The sequence below is a fragment of the Pseudorasbora parva genome, chromosome 3 (assembly GCF_024679245.1).
Source record: "Pseudorasbora parva isolate DD20220531a chromosome 3, ASM2467924v1, whole genome shotgun sequence".
In the NCBI taxonomy this organism is placed as follows: Eukaryota; Metazoa; Chordata; class Actinopteri; order Cypriniformes; family Gobionidae; genus Pseudorasbora; species Pseudorasbora parva.
This window is the reverse complement of record NC_090174.1, coordinates 21314480-21337794: the sequence shown is the minus strand read 5'-3', so window position 1 is coordinate 21337794 and position 23315 is coordinate 21314480. Positions and strand designations below refer to the sequence as shown.

The following is a 23315-nucleotide window of genomic DNA, read 5'->3' as shown; positions in this document are numbered from 1 at the left end:
TGTTTCAGGAGGATTTTCTGCAAATGACATCCACATTCAGATACTGAGTCTAGACCCAAAACAGGTTACTATTATCATTATATCTAATATCAGATGACATAAATTGACATTGCTCTTTGGTCAGTTTAAATGCAGTTTAGTCACATCAAGTGGTCTAGGAAAGGATAAAACAGGACTGTAAGTTATGCTTTGAACTTAATGCTTCTTTAAAGGGATAGTTCACCCAAAAATGAAAATGATCCCATGATCCTGTATGGCATTCTTCTTTAAGACGAATGCAGTCAGAGTTATATTAAAAAATGTCCTGGATAATCAAAGCTTTTCAATGGCTGTAAATGGAAGCCCAAAATGTGAAGCCCAAAAAAAGTGCATCCATCCATTACAAAAGTAATCCACACGGCTCCGGGAGGTTATTAAACGACATTCTGAAGCAAAGCAATGCATTTTTGTAAGAAAAATATCCACATTTAAAGGGTTAGTTCACCCAAAAATGAAAATGATTTCATTAATTGCTCACCCTCATGTTGTTGGATACCTGTAGGACCTTCACTCATCTTCGGAACACAAATGAAGATATTTTTGTTGAAATTTTAGCAGAATTACTTTGTAAATAAATCTTTAGTGCCTTTTATGGGTCTTGTGAGTGGGTCAGTGGGAATGTACTGAATGCCAATGGAGGCCTTTCTGAAGCCTTTCTCAGCCATCAGTTTTCAACAAAAAAATATCTTCATTTGTGTTCCGAAGATGAACGAAGGTGTTACGGGCCAACAACATGAGGGTGAGTAATTAATGAAATAATTTAAATTTTTGGGTGAACTAACCTTTCAACACGATATAAAGTAAAATATCTACCTTCTGGTGGACCACTTTCCATAATAAACTAACAAAAAAAAAAGTGAAAATGACAATAGGATGCAGCGAAAGTGTTTTGAAATGCGGATTGCGTTACACTTTCTTCGTAAGTTGAAAACAGAAGATGGAAGCTAAATTTCACTTTATAAAGTTTTAAATATGGATACTTTTCTTTAAAAAAACGCATTGCTTATGTATTTTTTTTAAATCATAACGTAATTTTCATTTTTGGATGACTTATCCCTTTATCTGAGTCTTCTAAAGAAACTGGGTTACAGGACCCAGTGTTTCTCTTTCTCTCTTCTGGTTCGTGGGCTCATATTCCCAGTAGCTTTTATGAGGCTTTCAAGCATCCAAAAGGACACAAAAGCATCATAAAAGTATCATAAAAATAGTGAGTCCACATGACTCCTGTCCTTCTTCTGCCATATGATAGTTTTGTGTGAGGAACCGCAATTTAAGTTGTTCACTGAAAATCTTCTAGCTGTCCTTGGCACAACTATGATGTTTCATCAGAGTGAGGTCTGATTTTTGAAAACTTTTTTTTTTTTTTGAGCCAGCACTTTCATTTAATCGTTTGGTCTGATTAACTGTAATTGTATGAAAACAGTGACACTATTCAGCATTAATGTTTCACAGAATAAGTCAGAAGGGTTTCAAAAAACATGAGCTAAATAATGACAGAATGGTAAGGCACATCTGCTAAAAATTTGGTAAGTATAATATTGCTAGGTATACCAGGTATACAATGGTTTATGTTATTAAGGAAATGTTAACATTCCTCTTCATTCCAGCTCTTAAGAGGTACAGCAGTGAAAGCATTTTACACTATTTTGTAACCTTGTGTTATAGCATAGCAAAAGGCATAATAATATAATACCTTTGTGAAATGCAAAAGACAGAAGCAATATTTAGTCTTTGCTTACCTTAACCACACAGCATACTATTATTACAGTTTCTCCTATAAGCAAAAGACTCAACTGAGAGTTGAATGTTATTCTGTTGTAACTAGTTACAAATCATCAAATTAACTTCACACATGCTCAGTTTAGTCCTTATTCCACATGTGATAAAGTAGAGCTCTGTGGCAGACATCGCAGATGTTAGAGTAAAAAAACTATTTTGACGTAAGAAAGTAACTTTTTTTTACTTTTTTAATTTTTGTTACAGAAATTTCAGAAACATCTCATTTAAATTATGTTTATTGTGTGTCTGTGTAGATATGTGTAATCCACGTTAGTGCTAATGTTTTAGCTGTTAGCTGTAAGGCTGGCTAGTTCATGGCTACATGAGTCTGGGTTAGTTGTAACAGAGTCACACACATTAGGGTGACCAAACGTACTGTTTTCCCAGGACATGTCCTGTTTTCAAGTTCTGTCCTGGCCCTAATATAACAATTTTCTATCCATACAGAGGGGGACTTTAAATGTATTGAAATTAATAAGGCAACTTTGAGTAAACTTCGAGTATCATTTGAGTATCTCATTGCCAGGCTAAGTGTCCTGGTTTTCGGTAATCAAAATATGGTCACCCTACACACACGCACACACACGTTCAAGTGTTCAATTTCAATATTTTACTATGGCTAATGCTATGACTGACAGTGATAAACATGTGTACACACATAATGATTGTGTTCAAGTTCAGTTTGTTATGGTCTTTTACTACGACTAAGAGTGGCAAACACACTGAGACTGAGAGTGACACACACATCAGTTATATCGAAAAGTTAGTTTTGAATAAAAATCTTTCAAAATATATTTTTTCCCATAATCCTTTCATTATGTTACATTTCACCCCGGTGGATATCATAATGTTACATCTCACCCCCGGGTATGTTACAACTAACCCAGACTATGGGGTGAATTGTAACATTCACTCCTCGTGTTTGAATAAACAGAATAAACCATGCATTTTCTGTTTGTGTTGCAAAGACAATAGTTATCTCATTTAATAGCAGACACTTGTAACTAGTTTGAATCACATTTTGATTACATAGCTTAAAACTACTCTAAGATATAGACAGAAAGGTCAAAAATGTTACAACCATCCCCGGTCACAGAGTGTGCTTTTCTGATCTGTATCCAAAACAGGCTATTGAGGCTTTATTTATGGTCAGACACTTATGTTATAATATTATTAAAATCTTTACCAAAATCGAGCTCAAATTGTGTAGAAAAGGCTTTGAATACATATGTAGATACATTAGTGCCCTCTTGTGGACTTTTAGATACCTTACGTTAAATGAGGTATTTCCCCTTTAAGAGTTCAGTATTGACCCACAGAACGCAGTTCGGAGAGCTCTAATAGAGGATTCGCTGCCGCTGTTGTTGTTGTTTCAGAGTGCGTTCATAAACAAGTGAGTGACTTAGTTTATGTTATTCATTATCTTTAAAGAGCCATAGTTAATATGTTTTGATTGTATTGCCGTTAATTTGTTGTAATCGCGGATGTGCGCCATAGCGTTGTGTACCTATTGCATCATATGCAACGCTAGTGAAAGCATACAGAGAAAGTTAAATATTAATGTTTTGAGATACTTTGAGCCTCGTTGAGTATGTGTATGTTATTATGTACGGTAAAAGTGATCTTAAGCATGTTATTTAGGCAATACGTGTCGATTATCCCGAGCTCACGTGGCAGATAAAGTGATGCTAATTTCACGAGTGCTAATCTAGCTTATGCATCACTATATATGTATAAGTATATACATATTGTATATTTAAGTGACGAAGTGATTTAATTATTGTTATTATTTGCATTACTAACTGGGTATTGTTGTTTCTATTGTTTTAGAACCACTCATACCACTCATAATACAGTCCAAACTACTCTGTATCATTCTGCCATCCATCTAACAATGTACTACAATTCATCAAGCCATTAAAGTGTTCTTCGTCTCTGACCGGACGCCTTATGCCTGCTCATTATCCACCAGCACCCACACTAGTCTCACCCACAAATGGTCCTTCGAGCCGGAGTTGAGGAGCTGTCATAAGAATGATGGATCAAAGTGATACAGATTCAAGACATGTCCTTCATGAGCCCACCGTCAGACCTAGACGATCGGTGCGACTCCCTAGCTACCTTTCGGACTTCGAACTCACTGATCATCAACCGAGGTTCCAATCAAGACAGAGAGTAGATTCTTCCCCTGAGATGAGTGATGATTCAGAACTGTTAGGAGCAGCTGCACCCAAGTTAGCCCACTCCTCCATCGAGTATAGAGCCAGCATGCAGTCCAAGCAGCCTCTGATAGAGTGGAGTCCCAGTAGTGAGTACGAACAACAGCGAGCACATACTTACCCAGTCCCAGAGCTGTCATCAGAAGTTCTAGTAGAGTTCCAGCAGTTACGTAAAGAGACAGATGAACTGCGACGTCGTTCCTCTGAACAGATAAGGAAACTGGAGGAGCGGAATGAGGCCCTGGAAGCACAGTTGAGCTTACTTGCAGTGAGTGATAGATCCAGTCACCATCCACAGAGCACATCTTCCCCTGTTCCTCAACCTCGCGTCCGTACTCAGCAGATCACTACAGATAACAGGCCCATCCCTCTGCCAAGATTCAAACTTTCTCAGAGAATGAGTGAAAACACAGCTGAATCATTCAGACAAGATCGCCTGCATGACTTAGAAAGGAGACTTCAGCAGCTGGAGAGAACATCACAGCTTACTAGTTCTCGACCCACCCCGCGTCAGACTTTCCATCAGACACCTCATGACAGAGGCGAGGATAGCAGAAGTGGCTACAGCTCGAACAGAGTACGTCTTCCTCCCAGTCAAGAGACCACCTATAGGGGACCAGCTCCCACCATCCCAAACTTTTGTAAGTCAGATCCTAGAGAGTTTTCGCGGCTGCGCATAGCTCTGGAGAACATCCTGCCAGCAGACGCTACAGAGAGATTCAAATACCAAATTCTCGTCGATCACCTGAAGTTAGAGGAGGCATTGCTGATTGCTGACTCTTATTGCAACTCATCATTCCCCTTCTCAGAGACTATGGAGGCGCTTAACCAACAGTATGGACAACCCCACCAGTTGGCCCTTCAGAGAATAGCTGAGCTTATGGATGGTCCGAATGTCAGTCATGGTGATGTGAGAGCCTTCAGGATGTTCGCATTGAAAGTTCGCTCACTAGTGAGTATGCTTCAGCAACTGGGAAATAAAGGATACATGGAACTTGAGTGCGGTTCCCATGTATCAAGGCTGTTGTGTAAGCTTCCGCATGATCTACAAACTAGTTTTCGACGGTCTGTCCATCCACAACAAGTTCCCATTCCAACCTTGCTAGACCTATCAACATGGTTAGAGTTTGAGCTGCAGGTTCAAGAAGATAGCACCAGGTTCTATCCATTAGCAAGCAAGCCTCTACCCATTCACAAGAGGGGACCTCAGAGAGACTCGAGACAGCCAGTCAAGGCCACAAGTATCTTCCTTGGCACAGAGAAAGAAATTAGCGATCCGCTAGTTAAAGTTCCCGACCCCAAGCCCAGAGACAGGAAGGTGTTCTGCCCATACTGCGATGCTCAAGACCACTACCTGAATGGGTGTGCTAGTTTCCAGAGACTGAATAGAGATCAGAAAGTGCAGTGGATCCAATCACACAAGAGATGTTGGCGTTGTGGAAGAGCCCATCAAGCCGCACAATGTAACCTCAGGACACTTTGCAAGAGTTGTAATCGCCGACACCTTAACGTCCTTCATGAGGTTAATGATAGAGGCTTTGTGAAGACACCAGAGAGACCTACGATCGGACCTTCCGAAAGTTGTTTGGTAAACACGACCACAGAGACATTGTACCTAGATCGTCCCACTGACAGCCGGCGTGTTTTGTTGAAGATCTGTAAAGTGCTGTTGAGAAATGGAAATCACTGTCTAGAGACTTATGCCCTCTTAGATGATGGTTCCGAACGTACCATCCTCCTTCATTCTGCAGCACAGCAACTCGAATTAACTGGTCGGCCAGAAGAGCTTGTATTACGCACAGTAAGACAAGACCTCCACAAGCTGCGAGGTGCATCAGTGACCTTCACAGTGTCGCCAGCTTCTCAACCTAAGACCTCATTCAGGATCCATCAAGCCTTTACTGCAGAGACTCTGGGATTAGCTGAGCATACATACCCAGTAGAGGAGTTACAACGTAAATTCCACCATCTACAAGGTCTACAGTTACCGCATGTTCAATCCGTCCAACCACTCCTCCTTATAGGGTCGGATTACCCTGCTCTTATCACTCCAGTAGAACCAGTCCGTCTCGGCCCGCCTAATGGCCCTGCTGCCATCAAGACCCGACTAGGTTGGACACTTCAAGGTCCAACTCAAGAGATCAAACATCGCCTTCCTAGCCAACAGTGCCTCTTCACAGCTACATCAGACTCCTATACTGACCTGTACAGACAAGTTGAGAAATTGTGGCAATTGGACGTGCTCCCTTACCGCAGTGAGAAACTCATTACACGCTCAAAGCAAGACCACGAAGCCATTTCACTGCTCGAGTCCAAGACTATCAGAGTTCCCGTAGATGGAGTCGCCAGGTATGCCACACCCTTATTAAGAGTTAAAGATATGCCTCTCCTGCAAGCCTCAGCAGATACCACTCTGCCTTGTCTCAGAGGAATAGAGCGGCGATTAGCCAGGGACGCAGCACAAGCAGAAGCTTATCAAGTGGAGATGAACAAGTTGAAGGAGGCAGGATATGCACGGGTGATACCTCCAGGCCAAGTGGATCAAGCTGAGGAGGCATGGTACATCCCTCACCACATGACACAACATAATGACAAGAAAAGAGTTGTATTCAACTGTTCGTTCCAACATGGAGGGAAGAATCTCAACCAATTGCTTCTCCCTGGTCCCACACTGGGCCCTTCCCTGTTGTCTGTACTCCTGAGGTTCCGTGAACATGCTGTCGCATTGAGTAGCGATATCCGAGGCATGTTTCATCAGGTGCGCTTGCTACCAGAAGACCGCCCACTGCTACGATTCCTATGGAGGGACCTAAACAGAGAGAAGTCCCCACAAGTGTATGAGTGGCAAGTTCTCCCCTTTGGGACGACGTGCAGCCCTTGCTGTGCGACCTTTGCGCTCCAGAAGCATGTCATCGACCATAGTCACCTAAACGAAGATGTCAGATACAGTATAGAGAAGTCATTCTATGTAGATAACTTCCTTCAGAGTTTCTGCTCCCAAGATGAGGCCAGTGCACTGGCATCCAAGCTACGAGATCTCCTAGCCACAGGAGGGTTCGATCTGAGACAATGGGCCAGTAACATTCCCCAAGTACTTGATCACATCCCAGCAGAAGCCAAGTCAAGTAGCCTGATGTTGTTGCTGACCCAAGGACAACCAGACACTCAGGAGTCTGCACTCGGACTACAATGGCAATGTAACTCAGATACCCTGGCCTACAAATATCGTCCCATTAAATGCTCTGCCCCTACTATGCGACATATATACAAGGTTCTAGCCAGTCAGTATGACCCCTTGGGGTACATCATTCCGTATACCACGAGAGCAAAAGTCCTGGTCCAGCGTCTTTGGGACAAGAAAAGGGATTGGGATGACCCTCACCTTCCAGAAGAGTTGCTCCAAGCTTGGCTAACATGGGAGCAAGAGTTACCAAATCTTCAGCGCATCTCCCTTCCCAGATGTTACGTCACATCAGAGTTGGATAACCCACAGAGTATCAGAGACATACACATATTCTGTGATGCGTCTGAGCGAGCCTACGGCTCAGTAGCCTACCTCCGCACCCTCAGCCCTCAAGGTGATGTGGAGATATCTTTCTTGACTGCCCGTTCCAGAGTTTCCCCTAAGAAACAACAGTCTATCCCTCGCCTTGAGTTGTGCGCAGCTCTGACCGGAGCCCAACTCGCCAAGTTGTTGAAGGCAGAACTCAGTATCCCTCTGTTTCAGGTCACGCTCTGGTCCGACTCCACTACCGTGCTGGCATGGATCCAAGCTGAATCCTGCCGATTTAAAGTCTTCATTGGCACGAGGGTAGCAGAGATACAGGATATGACAGACCCCAAAGATTGGCGTTACGTTGATTCTAAGTCTAATTCAGCTGACGACATCACGAGGGGTAAGACGTTAGCAGAGTTAGCGAAGCCGAGTCGATGGTGTAAGGGACCACCTTTCCTCCTCCTACCCCCAGATCAGTGGCCTCAGAGTCCCCCCATACGGCTCCCTGCTAATGATGTAGAGCTGAAACAAGGCATATTTTGTGGACTCACAGTTCCTGTCACCGATCCGGCCTTACCTGATAGCGACCAGTTTGAGTCCTATAACCAACTACTCACATCCACAGCCAGAGTCTTACACGGGGCGGCTAACGGTACGGACACTCTAACAGCTGAGGATTATAGAAAAGCAGAACTTGCCCTCCTTCATCAAGCACAGACCGAAAGCTTTCCAGTAGAGATTGCTCATCTGAAATCTGGTAAACCTCTACCTCTAAGCAGTCGTCTCCTGTGCCTTGCTCCAGAGTACGATAGCAATACACACCTCATCAGAGTCGGTGGCCGTCTCCGACGTACAGATCAACTCGACGAATTCACTATTCACCCCATAGTTTTGGAGCCTAAACATCCCCTGAGCAGACTAATCATCAAGGACTTTGATGAAACTTTACACCATCCAGGACCGGAAAGGGTGTTCGCAGAAATGCGTCGTAAATACTGGATACTGAGAGGTCGAGAAGCTATTCGTCAACACCAGAGAAATTGCTTGGGGTGTAGACAATGGAGAGGTCAACCCAGCATTCCCAGGATGGCCGATCTCCCTCCTTCACGACTGCGTTTGCTGCAGCCCGCTTTCTACTCTACGGGAGTTGATTGTTTCGGCCCTTACTTCATCAAGATAGGTCGCAGACAAGAGAAACGATGGGGGATCATTTTTAAATGCCTGACAACAAGATCTGTATACCTTGACCTGCTCTATCAGATGGACACTGATTCATTCTTAATGGCTCTTCGAAGATTCATCTCCCGCAGAGGCAAGCCATTTGAGATCATATCAGACCAAGGTACAAACTTCCGAGGTGGTGTGAGAGCTTTACAAGAGGATTTTGCTGAGCTCCAGCCATCGCTACAGGAGCAATTAGCCAGCCACCAGATCAGTTTCAAGTTCAACCCCCCAGGTGCTGCACACTTCGGAGGCTGTTGGGAAAGAGAGATAAGATCCCTGAAGTCAGCCCTCTGTTCTACTATAGGGGATCAGATTGTCACAGAAGAAGTCCTACGTACCGTGCTAGTGGAAATCGAAGGAATTCTCAATGCAAAGCCCCTAGGATATACATCCTCAGATGTAGCAGATCCTGACCCTGTTACTCCCAACATGCTGCTCATGGGGCGGCATGACTCATCCTTGCCTCAAGTAGTATACCCTGAGTCAGAGTTGCTGAGCAAACGTAGGTGGAGACATAGCCAGCTTTTAGCAGACCACTTCTGGAGACGCTTTCTCCGTAACTATCTCCCAGAACTGCAAGTCCGCCAGAAGTGGCACAGAGAGAGCGAGAACTTAAAACCTGGTACAGTTGTCATGATTGTTGATCATCAGTTACCCAGAGCTCTATGGCCAGTTGGACAAGTAACTAAAGTCTTTCCTGGAGAAGATGGGAGAGCAAGAACGGCAGAGGTAGAAGTCAAGAAGAAAACTTATCTTCGTCCCATCACCCGTCTGATCAGCCTCCCAGCCCTACCAGACTGAGGATCCCTTCGTGCTATCCCTTATGGGATAGTGCCTTTTCTGATTTCACATTTACCCAGAAATGTGGGGGCGGCTGTAGAAAAGGCTTTGAATACATATGTAGATACATTAGTGCCCTCTTGTGGACTTTTAGATACCTTACGTTAAATGAGGTATTTCCCCTTTAAGAGTTCAGTATTGACCCACAGAACGCAGTTCGGAGAGCTCTAATAGAGGATTCGCTGCCGCTGTTGTTGTTGTTTCAGAGTGCGTTCATAAACAAGTGAGTGACTTAGTTTATGTTATTCATTATCTTTAAAGAGCCATAGTTAATATGTTTTGATTGTATTGCCGTTAATTTGTTGTAATCGCGGATGTGCGCCATAGCGTTGTGTACCTATTGCATCATATGCAACGCTAGTGAAAGCATACAGAGAAAGTTAAATATTAATGTTTTGAGATACTTTGAGCCTCGTTGAGTATGTGTATGTTATTATGTACGGTAAAAGTGATCTTAAGCATGTTATTTAGGCAATACGTGTCGATTATCCCGAGCTCACGTGGCAGATAAAGTGATGCTAATTTCACGAGTGCTAATCTAGCTTATGCATCACTATATATGTATAAGTATATACATATTGTATATTTAAGTGACGAAGTGATTTAATTATTGTTATTATTTGCATTACTAACTGGGTATTGTTGTTTCTATTGTTTTAGAACCACTCATACCACTCATAATACAGTCCAAACTACTCTGTATCATTCTGCCATCCATCTAACAATGTACTACAATTCATCAAGCCATTAAAGTGTTCTTCGTCTCTGACCGGACGCCTTATGCCTGCTCATTATCCACCAGCACCCACACTAGTCTCACCCACAAATTGAGTTTTATTTTATTTTTTTACCAGCGACTGTTGGAGAGTTGCACGTTTTGTCCACCAAAAGCTGCATCTAAGGCAGTAAGAGCATTATACAGTTTATTGTTGAAGTGCACAGGTAATGTTCGCTAGTTGGCTATGACAAATGCTAATATGTAATTAGATTTGTGTCAAATGTTAACACTTTTATTTTATTTTGCTTTTATTTATTTATTTTTACTTATACTGACTTATACTGCAAGTCTCTATTAAGGGCGATGATTGATGATTTAATTTAATTCATTTGTGCTGTTCCTGACACCATTCAAAAACAAATCTCCCAACTTTATCACTAATTAATATTAATAAGGTATTACAGCCGTTTCCATTACTGGTCCTTTAAAAACAATGCTTACTTTGTGTGAGTAATTGAATAATCAATGAGTAATTTGTAAAACCTGAGCACATGTAAAGTAGATAACATCTCACACATTCATGATCCACTTGTAAACTGTTTGTTAACAATGAATCTTCTTGTTAATTCGTTCCTGTGTATTTACAGTCATAGCGTTAATGTCATTATTCGCATTAACTGTTGATTGCAGCATGATTTCACACCAGATGATGGCGCCCCTCTCCATAAATCCATATCTTCTATCCCAACACCAGCCAGGTGCATATTCACTGCATATTCAACTACGAACTCGAACTTCATGGTTTAATTTATTTATCTATGTAGTAATCACTACAATTTCAAGCACAACCGATAATGTTCTATGATCAAGACAATGATGTACAAATGACATACACTACCATTTAAAAGTTTGGGATCTGTAAGATCTTTTTATCTTGTTTTTAAAAATATATGCTCACCAATGCTGCATTTATTTAATCAAAAATACAGTAAAGTAATATTAGGCTAATATATTCTAAATTCTATTTAAAATTTAAAAAACAGTTTTCAAATGAAATATATGTTTTAATGTAATGTGATGACACAGCTGAAGTTTTATCAGCCATTACTGACCATTACTGATCCATTACCTGATCCTTCAAAAATCATTCTAATATGCAGAATAGAGCTTAAAAAACATTATCAATGTTGAAAACAGTTGTGCTGCTTAATAGTTGATGAAGATGAAGGTATTTAATCAAACTCAGATAATCCACAGGTAACATAGCAGTGTGTTCTTGTACAAACTCCAAACACAAGTTATAACTGACAACTCAGGCAGAGAAAAGAGGGATGTAAATATACACAGATACTGAACTAAAACAATGAGCAGGTGCGATGAATAAATTAATTAACAGTAAGAAATGAGAAATGGAAACAAGAAGAATGAAGAACACAGAAAATTAAGAATTTCAAAATAAAAGTCCATAATAGTGAAGTCCACAAAAGACTGACTAAGAAGGCAGCTTGGGAGGTGGACAAGGAGCTGGCAAAAGGCTGGTATAGACGGCTGACTGGCAGACAGATGAAACCAGGGAGCAGCAGGATGTGGTAGAGGCCATGGATGAATGGATGACTAGACCAGGGAGGATCAGATGGTATAGCCAATGTCTTGAGTGTGATGAGGCTGACTGATACCCAGAACTCCATCCAGCTAGCGCTAAGCGCTTTCTAAGCCCAGCGTCACCATGGGGAAGGGCGAGGGTCAAGGTAACTGCGCCACATTGAAGGCATCAAGGTGGAGTGATGGGGACAGCAGCCGGAGGCAATCCCCCAGCCCGGTCGAGGATGGCTCATTGGATGCCCCGGTTGAATCCCAAATGCAGTGAGGAGGCAGAGGATGAACAGTGGAGCAGACAGGAGATGATGAAGACAGGGTTGAAAGTGGTGGTGGTGGAAGAGGGAGGGAGGATGGGACCAGCATGACAATATCTCCCAGTCCAGTACACACCGCGGCAAGGAATTCCTCCATTCCCTCAAACTCTAATCATCTCATAGGCTCGGTTGCCGACTCGCATGCCAGCTCAGATATAAGAATCTCCGATTTTGGTGCGATGATGGGCTCATATGTTTCTCTTCATCATCGCTGACCCTCCATCTGCTGGGGCACCGTTTGTCGATCCGTGGCAGAGGGTGGTTGAGGGCAGGGATCTGGGCTAGACTCTCTCCAGACAGCGAAGAATAGCCTCCATCCAGCAAAGTCTAGGAGGTCTACAGGATGGTAATAATTAACTCCAATCCAATATAGAGACTTGAGTGTCTCCTCATCAAAAAGGGAATGAGTCGACTTAAGTGTATGGTAAAATCCAGTTCAAGGCCTCTCCGGGCCAATACAGAAAGTTCTGCAGCATAATCCATTCTAGGTCAGTTGTTCTGTCACAATCTCAACTAATAAAGTCCACAGAAGAAGATCAGATAAAAGTATTTAAAAAACTCAGATCATCCATAACAGTATGTTCTCGTATAAACTTGTATAACCGTCAACTCATGCAGGCAGAGAAATAAGGGAAATATTCACAGATAAAAATAAAATGACTAGCAAGTGTGATGAATACATTAATTTCCATAGTAACAAATGAGAGAGGGAAACATGAACAAAGAACACAGGTAAGAATTTTAAACTAAAAGTTCATGATAGTAAAACCTAATAAATAAAAGACTGAAAGTCTCTGGCTGTATTTTTGTAGAAACCATGATACTTTTTTGTCAGGATTCTTTGCTGAACAGAAAGCTCAAAAGAACAGTATTTAAAGGAAATAAATGTTTTTGTTTTGTTTTTGTTGGAACAATGTAAGAGTCACTCACTACTAACAGTACAGTAACTTTGGTTAATTTAATGCATCATTGCTGAATAAAAGTATTCAATAAAAAAAATCCTTGTGACCCCCAAACTTTTGAAATCTATGCGATAGTATTTTTTTCATATCACATACACCTTTGAAATATCAATAAGGTTCCCTAAATATCTATAGGGTCTAACTATCACTTTGTGTCACTTCACAGTTGGCAGACTGTGCAAACACAAACTTCTTATTCAATACCTCAGAGAAGATGATGTAAACTCTGATGATGAGCCGTACATTAAGATTAAGAGCAATATGGAGCCCTAGTAAAGATCTGTCCCAACCTGCCCTAAGCCCCCCGCAGCCTTAGCTCAGCTAGCATGTAAGAACAGGTCTCAAGGCCTGTTTGAGGAGAAATAGAGGGTGCTCAAGGGACTCCTCCCTCATCTCTTGCCATACGGCTTATCTTATTACTATGCGTCCTGGCAGGCAACTCACACTATCTTAACAGTTGATCATTCGCACCATCCCGTCCACCCGTTCCCTTATGCAAACACATGCAGACTACCAGCAGACTCCATCTGCAGTAAATCATAATTGTCCCTGAAGGGTAAATCTATTTCCTCAGTGATTTTGGACTATTTTGGACCCTTCCTGGCTGATCAGAATGGAGCTTTGTCTGCAGAAATGAACTCTAAACACAAGTATAAGTGATAATGACTTGGATGTGAAGTTAGCACTTCTAGGATTTGCTTGTGTTGTGTGAGGTAAATATTGACTTAAAGGACTGAATGGCTTGCCGTGCTCCTGGGCACCAGTCTTCCTCTGTGTGAGTGTAATTTTGGCTGAGATAAGAGTGAACAGATCAGTAAATATACCAGCAGACCATGTGGTCTCATCCAGATGTCTGTAAAACCCCCACTTACCACCGTACACACTGAGCACACAATGTACTGTAAATGGACATAAATATGGAAGCACCTCATGCACAGCAAAGACCTCTATCAATCAGTATATTGCCTTATTAAAAATAAGACCAAAACCTTAAAGCAATAGTTTAAAGGCCAATAGGGGCTTATACAATGTGCTTTCCTACAAATCATGTTATAGGCTGAATTTATAAAAGAAGAAATCAAAAGAAAGTCTTTGTTGCCTTTAAAAAGGCCTTAAAGCAAAAGAAAATATCTTGATTATTTCTAAATGACGACAATTTGTCTGTCTAACTTGAAATATAAAAAAAATCGTGTCAGCTAAAGTATCGCAAATTACCTTTTTTAAGTTTGCGCTTGGAATTGCATCGATTACATCATTACATCAACAGGTGGCGACAAGTGACTGTCCAAAAGTGTATTTGTCATTGAATCATTCATTCAAGAGATTTGTTCAAAAATACTGATGATTCATCAAGTAATGAAACAATAAGTCTTTATGAGCGAGTTATGGAATCGTCATTTAAACCATTCAGTCATTCAAAATAGTTCAAATTAAATAAATCAAGTGTATAGCATCAGTTCTTGCAGGTCACGTTAGTTAAGCTCGCATCAGCTGGCTGTCAGTTGATCATGTCTACCTATAGGAATACGACATCTATCACAGCATACATATATAAGCTCCTTCAGTACTATCAGCAGCTATCGTGTTCCTCCAGAGCTCATTTACCCTCCTCCATCCCCAGCTCCTCCTCTTGTTGGTCAGGATTTGGTTTTCTGATTCCTCTTGAATCAGACTAAATTCCCAAATTATTTTATACATTAATGGTATCTGCAAATACATAATGTTCTGTACGGTTTACCCTAAAGGCGGGAGTACACGGTGAGATATTTGCTTTTTTTTTAGGAGAAATCGCGCGGACATCGTGGATGCTCTTATGTTCGTGGCTCGCAGCCTGTGAGAGGAAATGCGAAATGAGCCAGGCATGTTAGGAGGACCTCCCGACCTTACGATTATTTTTAAGCATGTTTAAACTCCCCCGTTTGGGGAGTCGGCCCGATTTTTTACCAGCGTATGGCTGTCCTCTATTTCCAAATCATGCACAAGCACGTCACATAGGCTCAATCTATGAGTATTATTAGCTCAGTGGCTGCAAACATACAGCATTCACAAACACACACACACACACACACACACACACACACACACACACACACACACACGCACACGCACGCGCACGCACACGCACACACACACACACACACACACACGCATGCACGCACGCACGCACACACAAACACACGTCGTGTTTCCATGTTTTATGGGGACTTTCCATAGGCGTAATAGATTTCATACTGTACAAACTGGACATCCTATCCCCCTACCCTGCCCCTAAACCTACCCATCACAGGAAACATTCTGCATTTTTACTTTCTCAAAAAACCTCCTTCTGTGTGATTTATAAGATGTTTGTCCCCACAATGACAAGGATTTCGGATTTGGTCATCTTTGTGGGGACATTTTGTCCCCATAATGTAGGGATTACCAGGCCACACACACACACACACACACACACACACACACACACACACACACACACACACACACACACACACACACACACACACACACACACACACACACACACACACACACACACACACACACACACACACACACACACACACACACACACACACACACACAAACACACAAACACACACTCTTTCTCTCTCTCACCACACCCTTTTCTCTCCCTCTGGTTGTTTAGGTTGAAAGGAATGGCTACTGTTCTGTTTCTCAGTTTATCCAGAATCGTGCAGGTATTATAGCCTACAAATCAAACCACACAATGGCTGCGTCCAAAATCGCATACTCTCTTGAGTAGGTTATGTTGAATAAACACTTATTCTGCAGCGCTAAAAAAGTATGTTCTATTCAGCATGAATGTGTGTATGAATGTAATCTGGATGCACATTTGAACTACATTCGCCATGTTTTCATTATCATGTGACTTATCAGCATCAATTTTGCATCTCTTCACTGGCAATCACAAATCCTCACCCCTGGCCTCAATTGGCTTGTAAAGTGTCCATTGAATGCACACTTCAGAATCTTGGCAGAAGTAGTAGGCCATCCAGGTACTTTTTGCCTCCTTTTTATGAGTAGAGTGAATTCGAACATACTACTTTTGTCACATAGGCCTATAGCTTTTTGCTTAGTGTATTAGGGAAGTATGTTATTTGGATACAGCCAATCACATACACTATATTTCCAAAAGTTTTGGGAAGCCTGCCTTTACATGCACATGCACTTTAATGAGACCCCATTCTTAATCCGTAGGGTTTAATATGGAGTTGGCCCACCCTTTGCAGCTTTAACAGCTTCCACTCATATGTGAAGGCTGCTTTCCGCAAGGTTTAGGAGTGTATTAATGAGAATTTTTGAACATTCTTCTAGACATGCATTTGTGAGCTCAGGCACTAATGTTGGACGAAAAGGCCTGAATTCAGTGATTTGGACGGGTGTCCCAATACTTTTGGCAATGTAGTGTATAAGCTATTCGCTTTAGGCTATTAAAAGTAGGGTGCAAAGTGATGGACCTCTATACCATATGTAAAAAAAACGCAGAATGAAGATGTCTTGTACAGTGATGATGAATCTTAAGAGACAAGTACAAACAAATAGTCTTTAATAATAAATCAAAAAGTAACATGGAGAAGATAAACCAGAAAACTGAATAGCACAACAAAGATGAAGCCGAACACACAAAGGCTGCGTTTACTAGCACTAAAAAGCACAGATTTGAATTTGTTGCACACAATTTTCACAATCCAATTTCCTTTTTTTTTTTTTTTTACATAGATCCAATTTTTTTTGGATCTGCCACTTCTAAATGGGGTTTTAAGTCAGATACATATCCGATATCTGGACTTTCAACCTCCATCTAAACACGTATATCCGATTTCCCTTTGAATTCCAAGCCACCACAAAGTGAGAGTGACACGTTTGTCACCAAAGATAGCTTTTTAATCTGGTTTTATGAAGCTGGTGTGCCTTAATGCAGTCACTCACAGCCTTTTTTACTGAGGTGGAAACTTAATAAATGAAAGAAATTGCACACACTCAAAAACATTCAGGAGCCCATTCATGTCCCATGAGTTTTATAAATAAAAAAGCACATTATATTAGCCAAATAGCCAAACGGAACTAAGGGCTTAATCATCAGAACTAGAGACAAGTGTGTAATCAGGTGCGGAATCAATAGAAACAAACAGGGCTCAGGATTAAAGGAAAACAGAAACGGACCAGAACCAAACTAAAACCCAATAAAACACTTGTGACAGTAGAAAATAACTTGCTTTGTGTCGGGTGCAAAAATTTAAAGATTAAACATTTAGTGGTAGTTTTCACGAAAGCCTTGGAACTCGGAAGTTTGCTGACAAATAAAATTTATTGGTCCAGGTAACACAGAGAAAGAGTAAAAATGATTAATTTACATATACTAGAATATGTGCACTATACATGGCGATGTGGACATACAATTCTAAATAATATAATTGGACAGAGTCATAAAGTGCGATTTCACAAATATCTACTATTAGATTTCTGTTTTCAACATTACAGTGAGAAAATACACTTTTATCTGAAAAGCAAAACTGCACGCCATACAATAATATTTTCAGAGAGTTCATCTTAAATACTTTGCATTTTTCAAATTGATTTTTTCTGCTTACTTCACTATAAGCAATTATCTTTAATAATTCTGCAATATTATTTATAATTTTCTAACAGACATATTTAGCAAATCCAAAACAGACCACGTTTTTATAAAAAAAATTATTTGCACATTTATCAAAATGTTCTCTCTCTCTTCTCCGGCAGTGAGTAAGAGGGGAAATCGATCCACTGACATTAGAAGCCGTCTAACAAGGATAAGAAATATCTTAATAAAGAATCATAATCCATCCCTAATCCCTCATTACAGCAGGAGCGCCATTCACAACTCCTGCCTCCATCATGGCAGCAGCTCCTCTCATTCTCCCGCTATTGTTCTGATTCTTAAGCACACCTCTCCACGGGTCCAGAGCTCTTTGTCTTTCCTCAGCGTCAGTTTTACTTCATCTGCTCATTGCTCTATGAGACCAGATATGTTTTAGAGGGAAATATTGAGCTTTTGTATGGTGTTGGGTATAAGATGATTAAAATTAAGCATAAGACATATGTTTAATGACTGCAAACCCATAGGGATATTTTTAAAAGAATGATTAAGCCCTTAAAGAAAGGGTCAAACAATTACTTCTGAAAGTGGAAGTGCTCAATTAGTTAGTTAGTTAGTTAGTTAGCTGTTGTCCTGTCCCAAAACAGAAGTAAATGGTTGATCTCAAATCACTGCTCATGCCCTGAGGTGCTTAATGCATGTGCTCCTTTGATTTATTATTTAATGGAAACTTTAAAGTATAACACAATTTTCTATATTAAATGAAATGGACCCCTCCTTGAACTGTCACCTTATCGTGGTGGAGGGGTTTGAGTACCTGAATGATCCTAGGAGCTATGTTGTCCGGGGCTTTATGCCCCTGGTAGGGCCTCCCAAGGCAAACAGGTCCTTGGTGACGGGCCAGACTAAGAGCAGTTCACAAGCCCATTATGAAGAAATTAAAAACAAGGGCCAAGACGTCGCCCGGCATGGCGCAGCCGGGGCCCCACCCTGGAGCCAGGCCCGGGGTTGGGGCTCGTATGCGAGCGCCTGGTGGCCGGGCCTTCCCCCATGGGGCCCGGCCGGGCTCAGCCCGAAAGAGCGACGTGGGGCCGCCCTCCGGTGGGCTCACCACCTGCAGGAGGGATCATAAGGGGCCGGTGCATAGTGGATCGGGCGACAGTCGAAGGCGAGGCCCCCGACGACCCGATCTCTGGACACGGAAACTGGCTCTAGGGACGTGGAATGTCACCTCGTTGGCGGGGAAGGAGCCTGAGCTTGTGCGGGAGGTCGAGAGATACCAACTAGAAATAGTCGGGCTCACCTCCACGCACAGCTTAGGCTCTGGAACCACACTTCTCGAGAGAGGCTGGACTCTCTACCACTCTGGAGTTGTCCATGGTGAGAGGCGGCGGGCTGGAGTTTGCTTATAGCTCCCCAGCTCAGTCGCCATGTGTTGGAGTTCACCCTGGTGAGCGAGAGGGTCGCTTCTCTGCGCCTTCGAGTCGGGGATAGGTTTCTCACTGTCATTTGTGCCTACGGGCCGAATGGCAGTGCAGAGTACCCGGCCCTCTTGGGGTCTCTGGGAGGGGTGCTAGAAAGTGCTCCGACTGGAGACTCCATCGTCCTACTGGGGGACTTCAACCCCCATGTGGGCAGTGACAGAGACACCTGGAGGGGCGTGATTGGGAGGAACGGCCCCCCTGATCTGAACCCGAGCTGTGTTCTGTTATTGGACTTCTGTGCTAACCATGGCTTGTCCATAACGAACACCATGTTCAAGCATAAGGGTGTCCATCAGTGCACTTGGCACCAGGACACCCTAGGCTGAATGTCGATGATCGACTTTGTGGTCGTCTCATCTGACCTCCGGCCGTATGTCTTGGACACTCGGGTGAAGAGAGGGGCGGAGCTCTCAACCGATCACTACCTGGTGGTGAGTTGGATCCGATGGCGGGGGAGGAAGCTGGACAGACTCGGCAGACCCAAACGTACTGTGAGGGTCTGTTGGGAACGTTTGGCTGAACCCGCTGTCAGAGAGATCTTCAACTCCCACCTCCGGCAGAGCTTCGACCAGATCTTGAGGAAGTCTGGAGATATTGAGTCTGAATGTTCTCCACCTCCATTGTCGATGAGGCCGCTCGGAGCTGTGGCCGTAAGGTCTCCGGTGCCAGTCGAGGCGGTAATCCCCGAACCCGGTGGTGGACACCGGAAGTAAGGAATGCCGTCAAGCTGAAGAAGGAGTCCTATCAGGCCTGGCTGGCTTGTGGGGCTCCTGAGGCAGCGGACAGGTACCGGCAGGCCAAGCGGACGGCAGCCCGGGCGGTTGTGGAGGCAAAAACTCGGCCTGGGAGGAGTTCAGTGAGGCCATGGAGAAAGACTATCTGTTGGCCTCGAAGAGATTCTGGCAAACCGTTCGACGCCTCAGGAGGGGGAAGCAGTGCCCTACCAACACTGTCTACAGTGGAGATGGGCAGCTGCTGACCTCAACTGGGGATATTGTTGAACGGTGGAAGGAATACTTTGAGGATCTCCTCAATCCCACCGACACGTCTTCCTTTGAGGAAGCAGAGGCTGAGGGCTCGGAGGGGGACTCGTTCATCACCCGGGCTGAAGTCATCGAGGTAGTTAATAAGCTCCTCGGTGGCAAGGTGCCGGGGGTGGATGAGATTCGCCCTGAGTACCTTAAGTCTCTGGATGTTGTGGGGCTGTCTTGGCTGACGCGCCTCTGCAGCATCGCGTGGCGGTTGGGGACAGTGCCTATGGACTGGCAGACCAGGGTGGTGGTCCCTCTTTTCAAGAAGGGGGACCGGAGAGTGTGTTCCAACTACAGGGGGATCACACTCCTCAGCCTCCCTGGGAAAGTCTATGCCAGGGTACTGGAGAGGAGAATTCGGCCGATAGTGGAACCTCGGATTCAGGAGGAGCAGTGTGGTTTTCGTCCCGGGCGTGGAACGCTGGACCAGCTCTATATCCTTCACAGGGTGCTGGAGGGTTCATGGGAGTTTGCCCAACCGGTCCACATGTGCTTTGTGGATTTGGAGAAGGCATTCGACTGTGTTCCCCGTGGCACCCTGTGGGGGGTGCTCTGGGAGTATGGGGTCCGGGGCCCCTTGCTTAGGGCAGTACGGTCCCTTTACAACCAGAGCAGGAGCTTGGTTCGCATTGCCGGCAGTAGGTCAAATTTGTTCCCGGTGCATGTTGGTCTCCGGCAGGGCTGCCCTTTGTCACCGGTTCTGTTCATAATTTTTATGGACAAAACATGCACTGGGACGGTTTGCAGCTGAGTGTGAAGCGGCTGGGATGAGAATCAGCACCTCCAAGTCCGAGGCCATGGTTCTCAGTCGGAAAAGGGTAGCTTGCTCACTTCAGGTTGGTGGAGAGTTCTTGCCTCAAGTGGAGGAGTTTAAGTATCTTGGGGTCTTGTTCACGAATGAGGGAAGGATGGAACGGGAGATTGACAGACGGATCGGTGCATCATCTGCAGTAATGCAGGCGATGTACCGGTCTGTTGTGGTGAAGAAGGAGTTGAGCCGTAAGGCAAAGCTCTCGATTTACCGGTCAATCTACGTTCCTACTCTCACCTATGGTCATGAGCTGTGGGTCATGACCGAAAGGACAAGATCCCGGATACAGGCGGCTGAAATGAGCTTTCTCCGCAGGGTGGCTGGGCGCTCCCTTAGAGATAGGGTGAGAAGCTCGGTCACTCGGGAGGAGCTCAGAGTAGAGCCGTTGCTCCTTCACATCGAGAGGAGCCAGCTGAGGTGGCTCGGGCATCTATTTCGGATGCCTCCTGGACGCCTTCCAAGGGAGGTGTTCCGGGCACATCCCACCGGGAGGAGGCCCCGGGGAAGACCCAGGACACGCTGGAGGGATTATGTCTCCAGGCTGGCCTGGGAACGCCTCGGGGTACCCCCGGAGGAGCTGGAGGAAGTGGCCAGAGAGAAGGAAGTCTGGGCGTCTTTGCTTAGACTGTTGCCCCCGCGACCCGGCCCCGGATAAGCGTAAGATGATGGATGGATGGAAATGAAATTACAAATCATGAATTTAAAAAAAAGAAAGACGAGAGAAAATTACAGACAAATGATTAAACAATGACATTTTGAATGAACACAAAACATAAATAAGCATACATACATGTATTTTTTTCTATGATAAAACTGATGTTTACACTGGTCTCAGCATTTTCTTTGACTTTCACTTTTAATTCAGCAATGAAGAAGATACAAATCAATAATTTAACATTCAAAGGCCTGTCTGCTGGACTGAAAATGCAACACATACAATCTCAGCAAAACAAGACATACTGTCATGTGAAAAAGAAAGGATACTCTGTTGAGGTTTTCTGTAAGAGGACATAATAAAAAAATCATCTGGTCCCTGGCAGGTCTTACAATTTGGAAAATAAAACCTCAGGTGAACAACAGCACATGATACATTACCCTGTGTCATTATGTATGTAACAAAAACTAGGACACAATGGAAAAGACATGGGTGACAAGTATAAAACTATGGCCGTAGTGTCGGTGATGTCACCCGTAGGTTTCTGAAGAGCATTTTTGAAGGCCAAAGTGGGCGGAGCCGGCTGTCACATCTTGGCAGCGCATCACTATGCATCATTCGCTGATAACCCAAAATGGGCAAAGAGGCTGAGGTGACAAGGTGGCAAACAGACAGCAGACAAATGGCAACCCACCTGTCGCTCAAGTTACCACGCCCTTGATTATGCAGAACTTCAAGCTTAATATCATTTAAACATGTTTTGTAAAAAAAAAAAAAAAAAAAAAATCATGAAGGGCAAATTTATCTGTATAGACCAAACCCACTTTCTGTATCAGGCTGTAAAAATATTTTGTTACGATATCAATTATTAACATGCTTGGCGAGATACAGATTTGACCATAGATATCCATAATAAGGACTAGATATCTTACGGCGGAGTCACCATCGGCATCACCGGCGGCCATCTTGTCACAGGCAAGCTTTCTGTTTGGCTCTGTGGAACCTGATCTGTACAAACATAAATACTCTTATCTCGCTGAAATCTTGAGGGATTTACAAATGGTTTGGTTTCTTACAAACGTTATTAACATTAATACAAATCTGGATGCTTTATCACGTTGAAATTGCAGCTTTTTTTAAAATTGTTTTGATAAACGACTTAATCGTGCAGCTTGTGTATCACGGCTAACTTACATGCACGTTATCAAGGCGGCTGCTGAGACCACAATCGCGCTGTTCAATTATATAGGTTTTATTGACACCAATAACAATTTTATGACAACCAATCTTTTGTCTAGTTAAAATAAACTTAGTTTGCATGTTTTTTTGTTTTGTTTCATAAAAAATAAAAAATGCAAATTATAAAAATCAGAGCTGTATATGTGTATAAATATATATAATTTCTCATGTTACCATTCGGTACACAGTTTTAGTAGCCTATATATTGATTTAACATAAATACTTTGTGTGTATGTATATTCATTGCACCTATCTGTTCTGTTCAATGTTACTTTCATATTGAAGTCCATGGTTATAATTATTCATAA

General features: G+C 43.1%; 1 protein-coding gene across 2 annotated transcripts; it reads left to right on the top strand.

The window, feature by feature from the left end:
* The first annotated feature begins 3066 nt into the window (after positions 1-3066).
* LOC137070710 (uncharacterized) lies at positions 3067-10405 on the top strand. 2 transcript variants are annotated; one of them, XR_010904312.1, is made up of 2 exons: positions 3067-9820; positions 10258-10405. XR_010904312.1 is itself a non-coding variant. In XM_067438085.1 (2 exons), the coding sequence occupies exon 2, from the start codon at positions 3853-3855 to the stop codon at positions 9556-9558; it is 5706 nt and encodes a 1901-aa protein (XP_067294186.1). In that variant the 5' UTR covers positions 3067-3211; positions 3649-3852; the 3' UTR covers positions 9559-10405. The 2 variants fall into 2 exon arrangements, 1 of the variants encoding a protein (XP_067294186.1); XM_067438085.1 differs by having other exon boundaries at positions 3067-3211; positions 3649-10405.
* The last annotated feature ends 12910 nt before the right edge of the window (positions 10406-23315 follow it).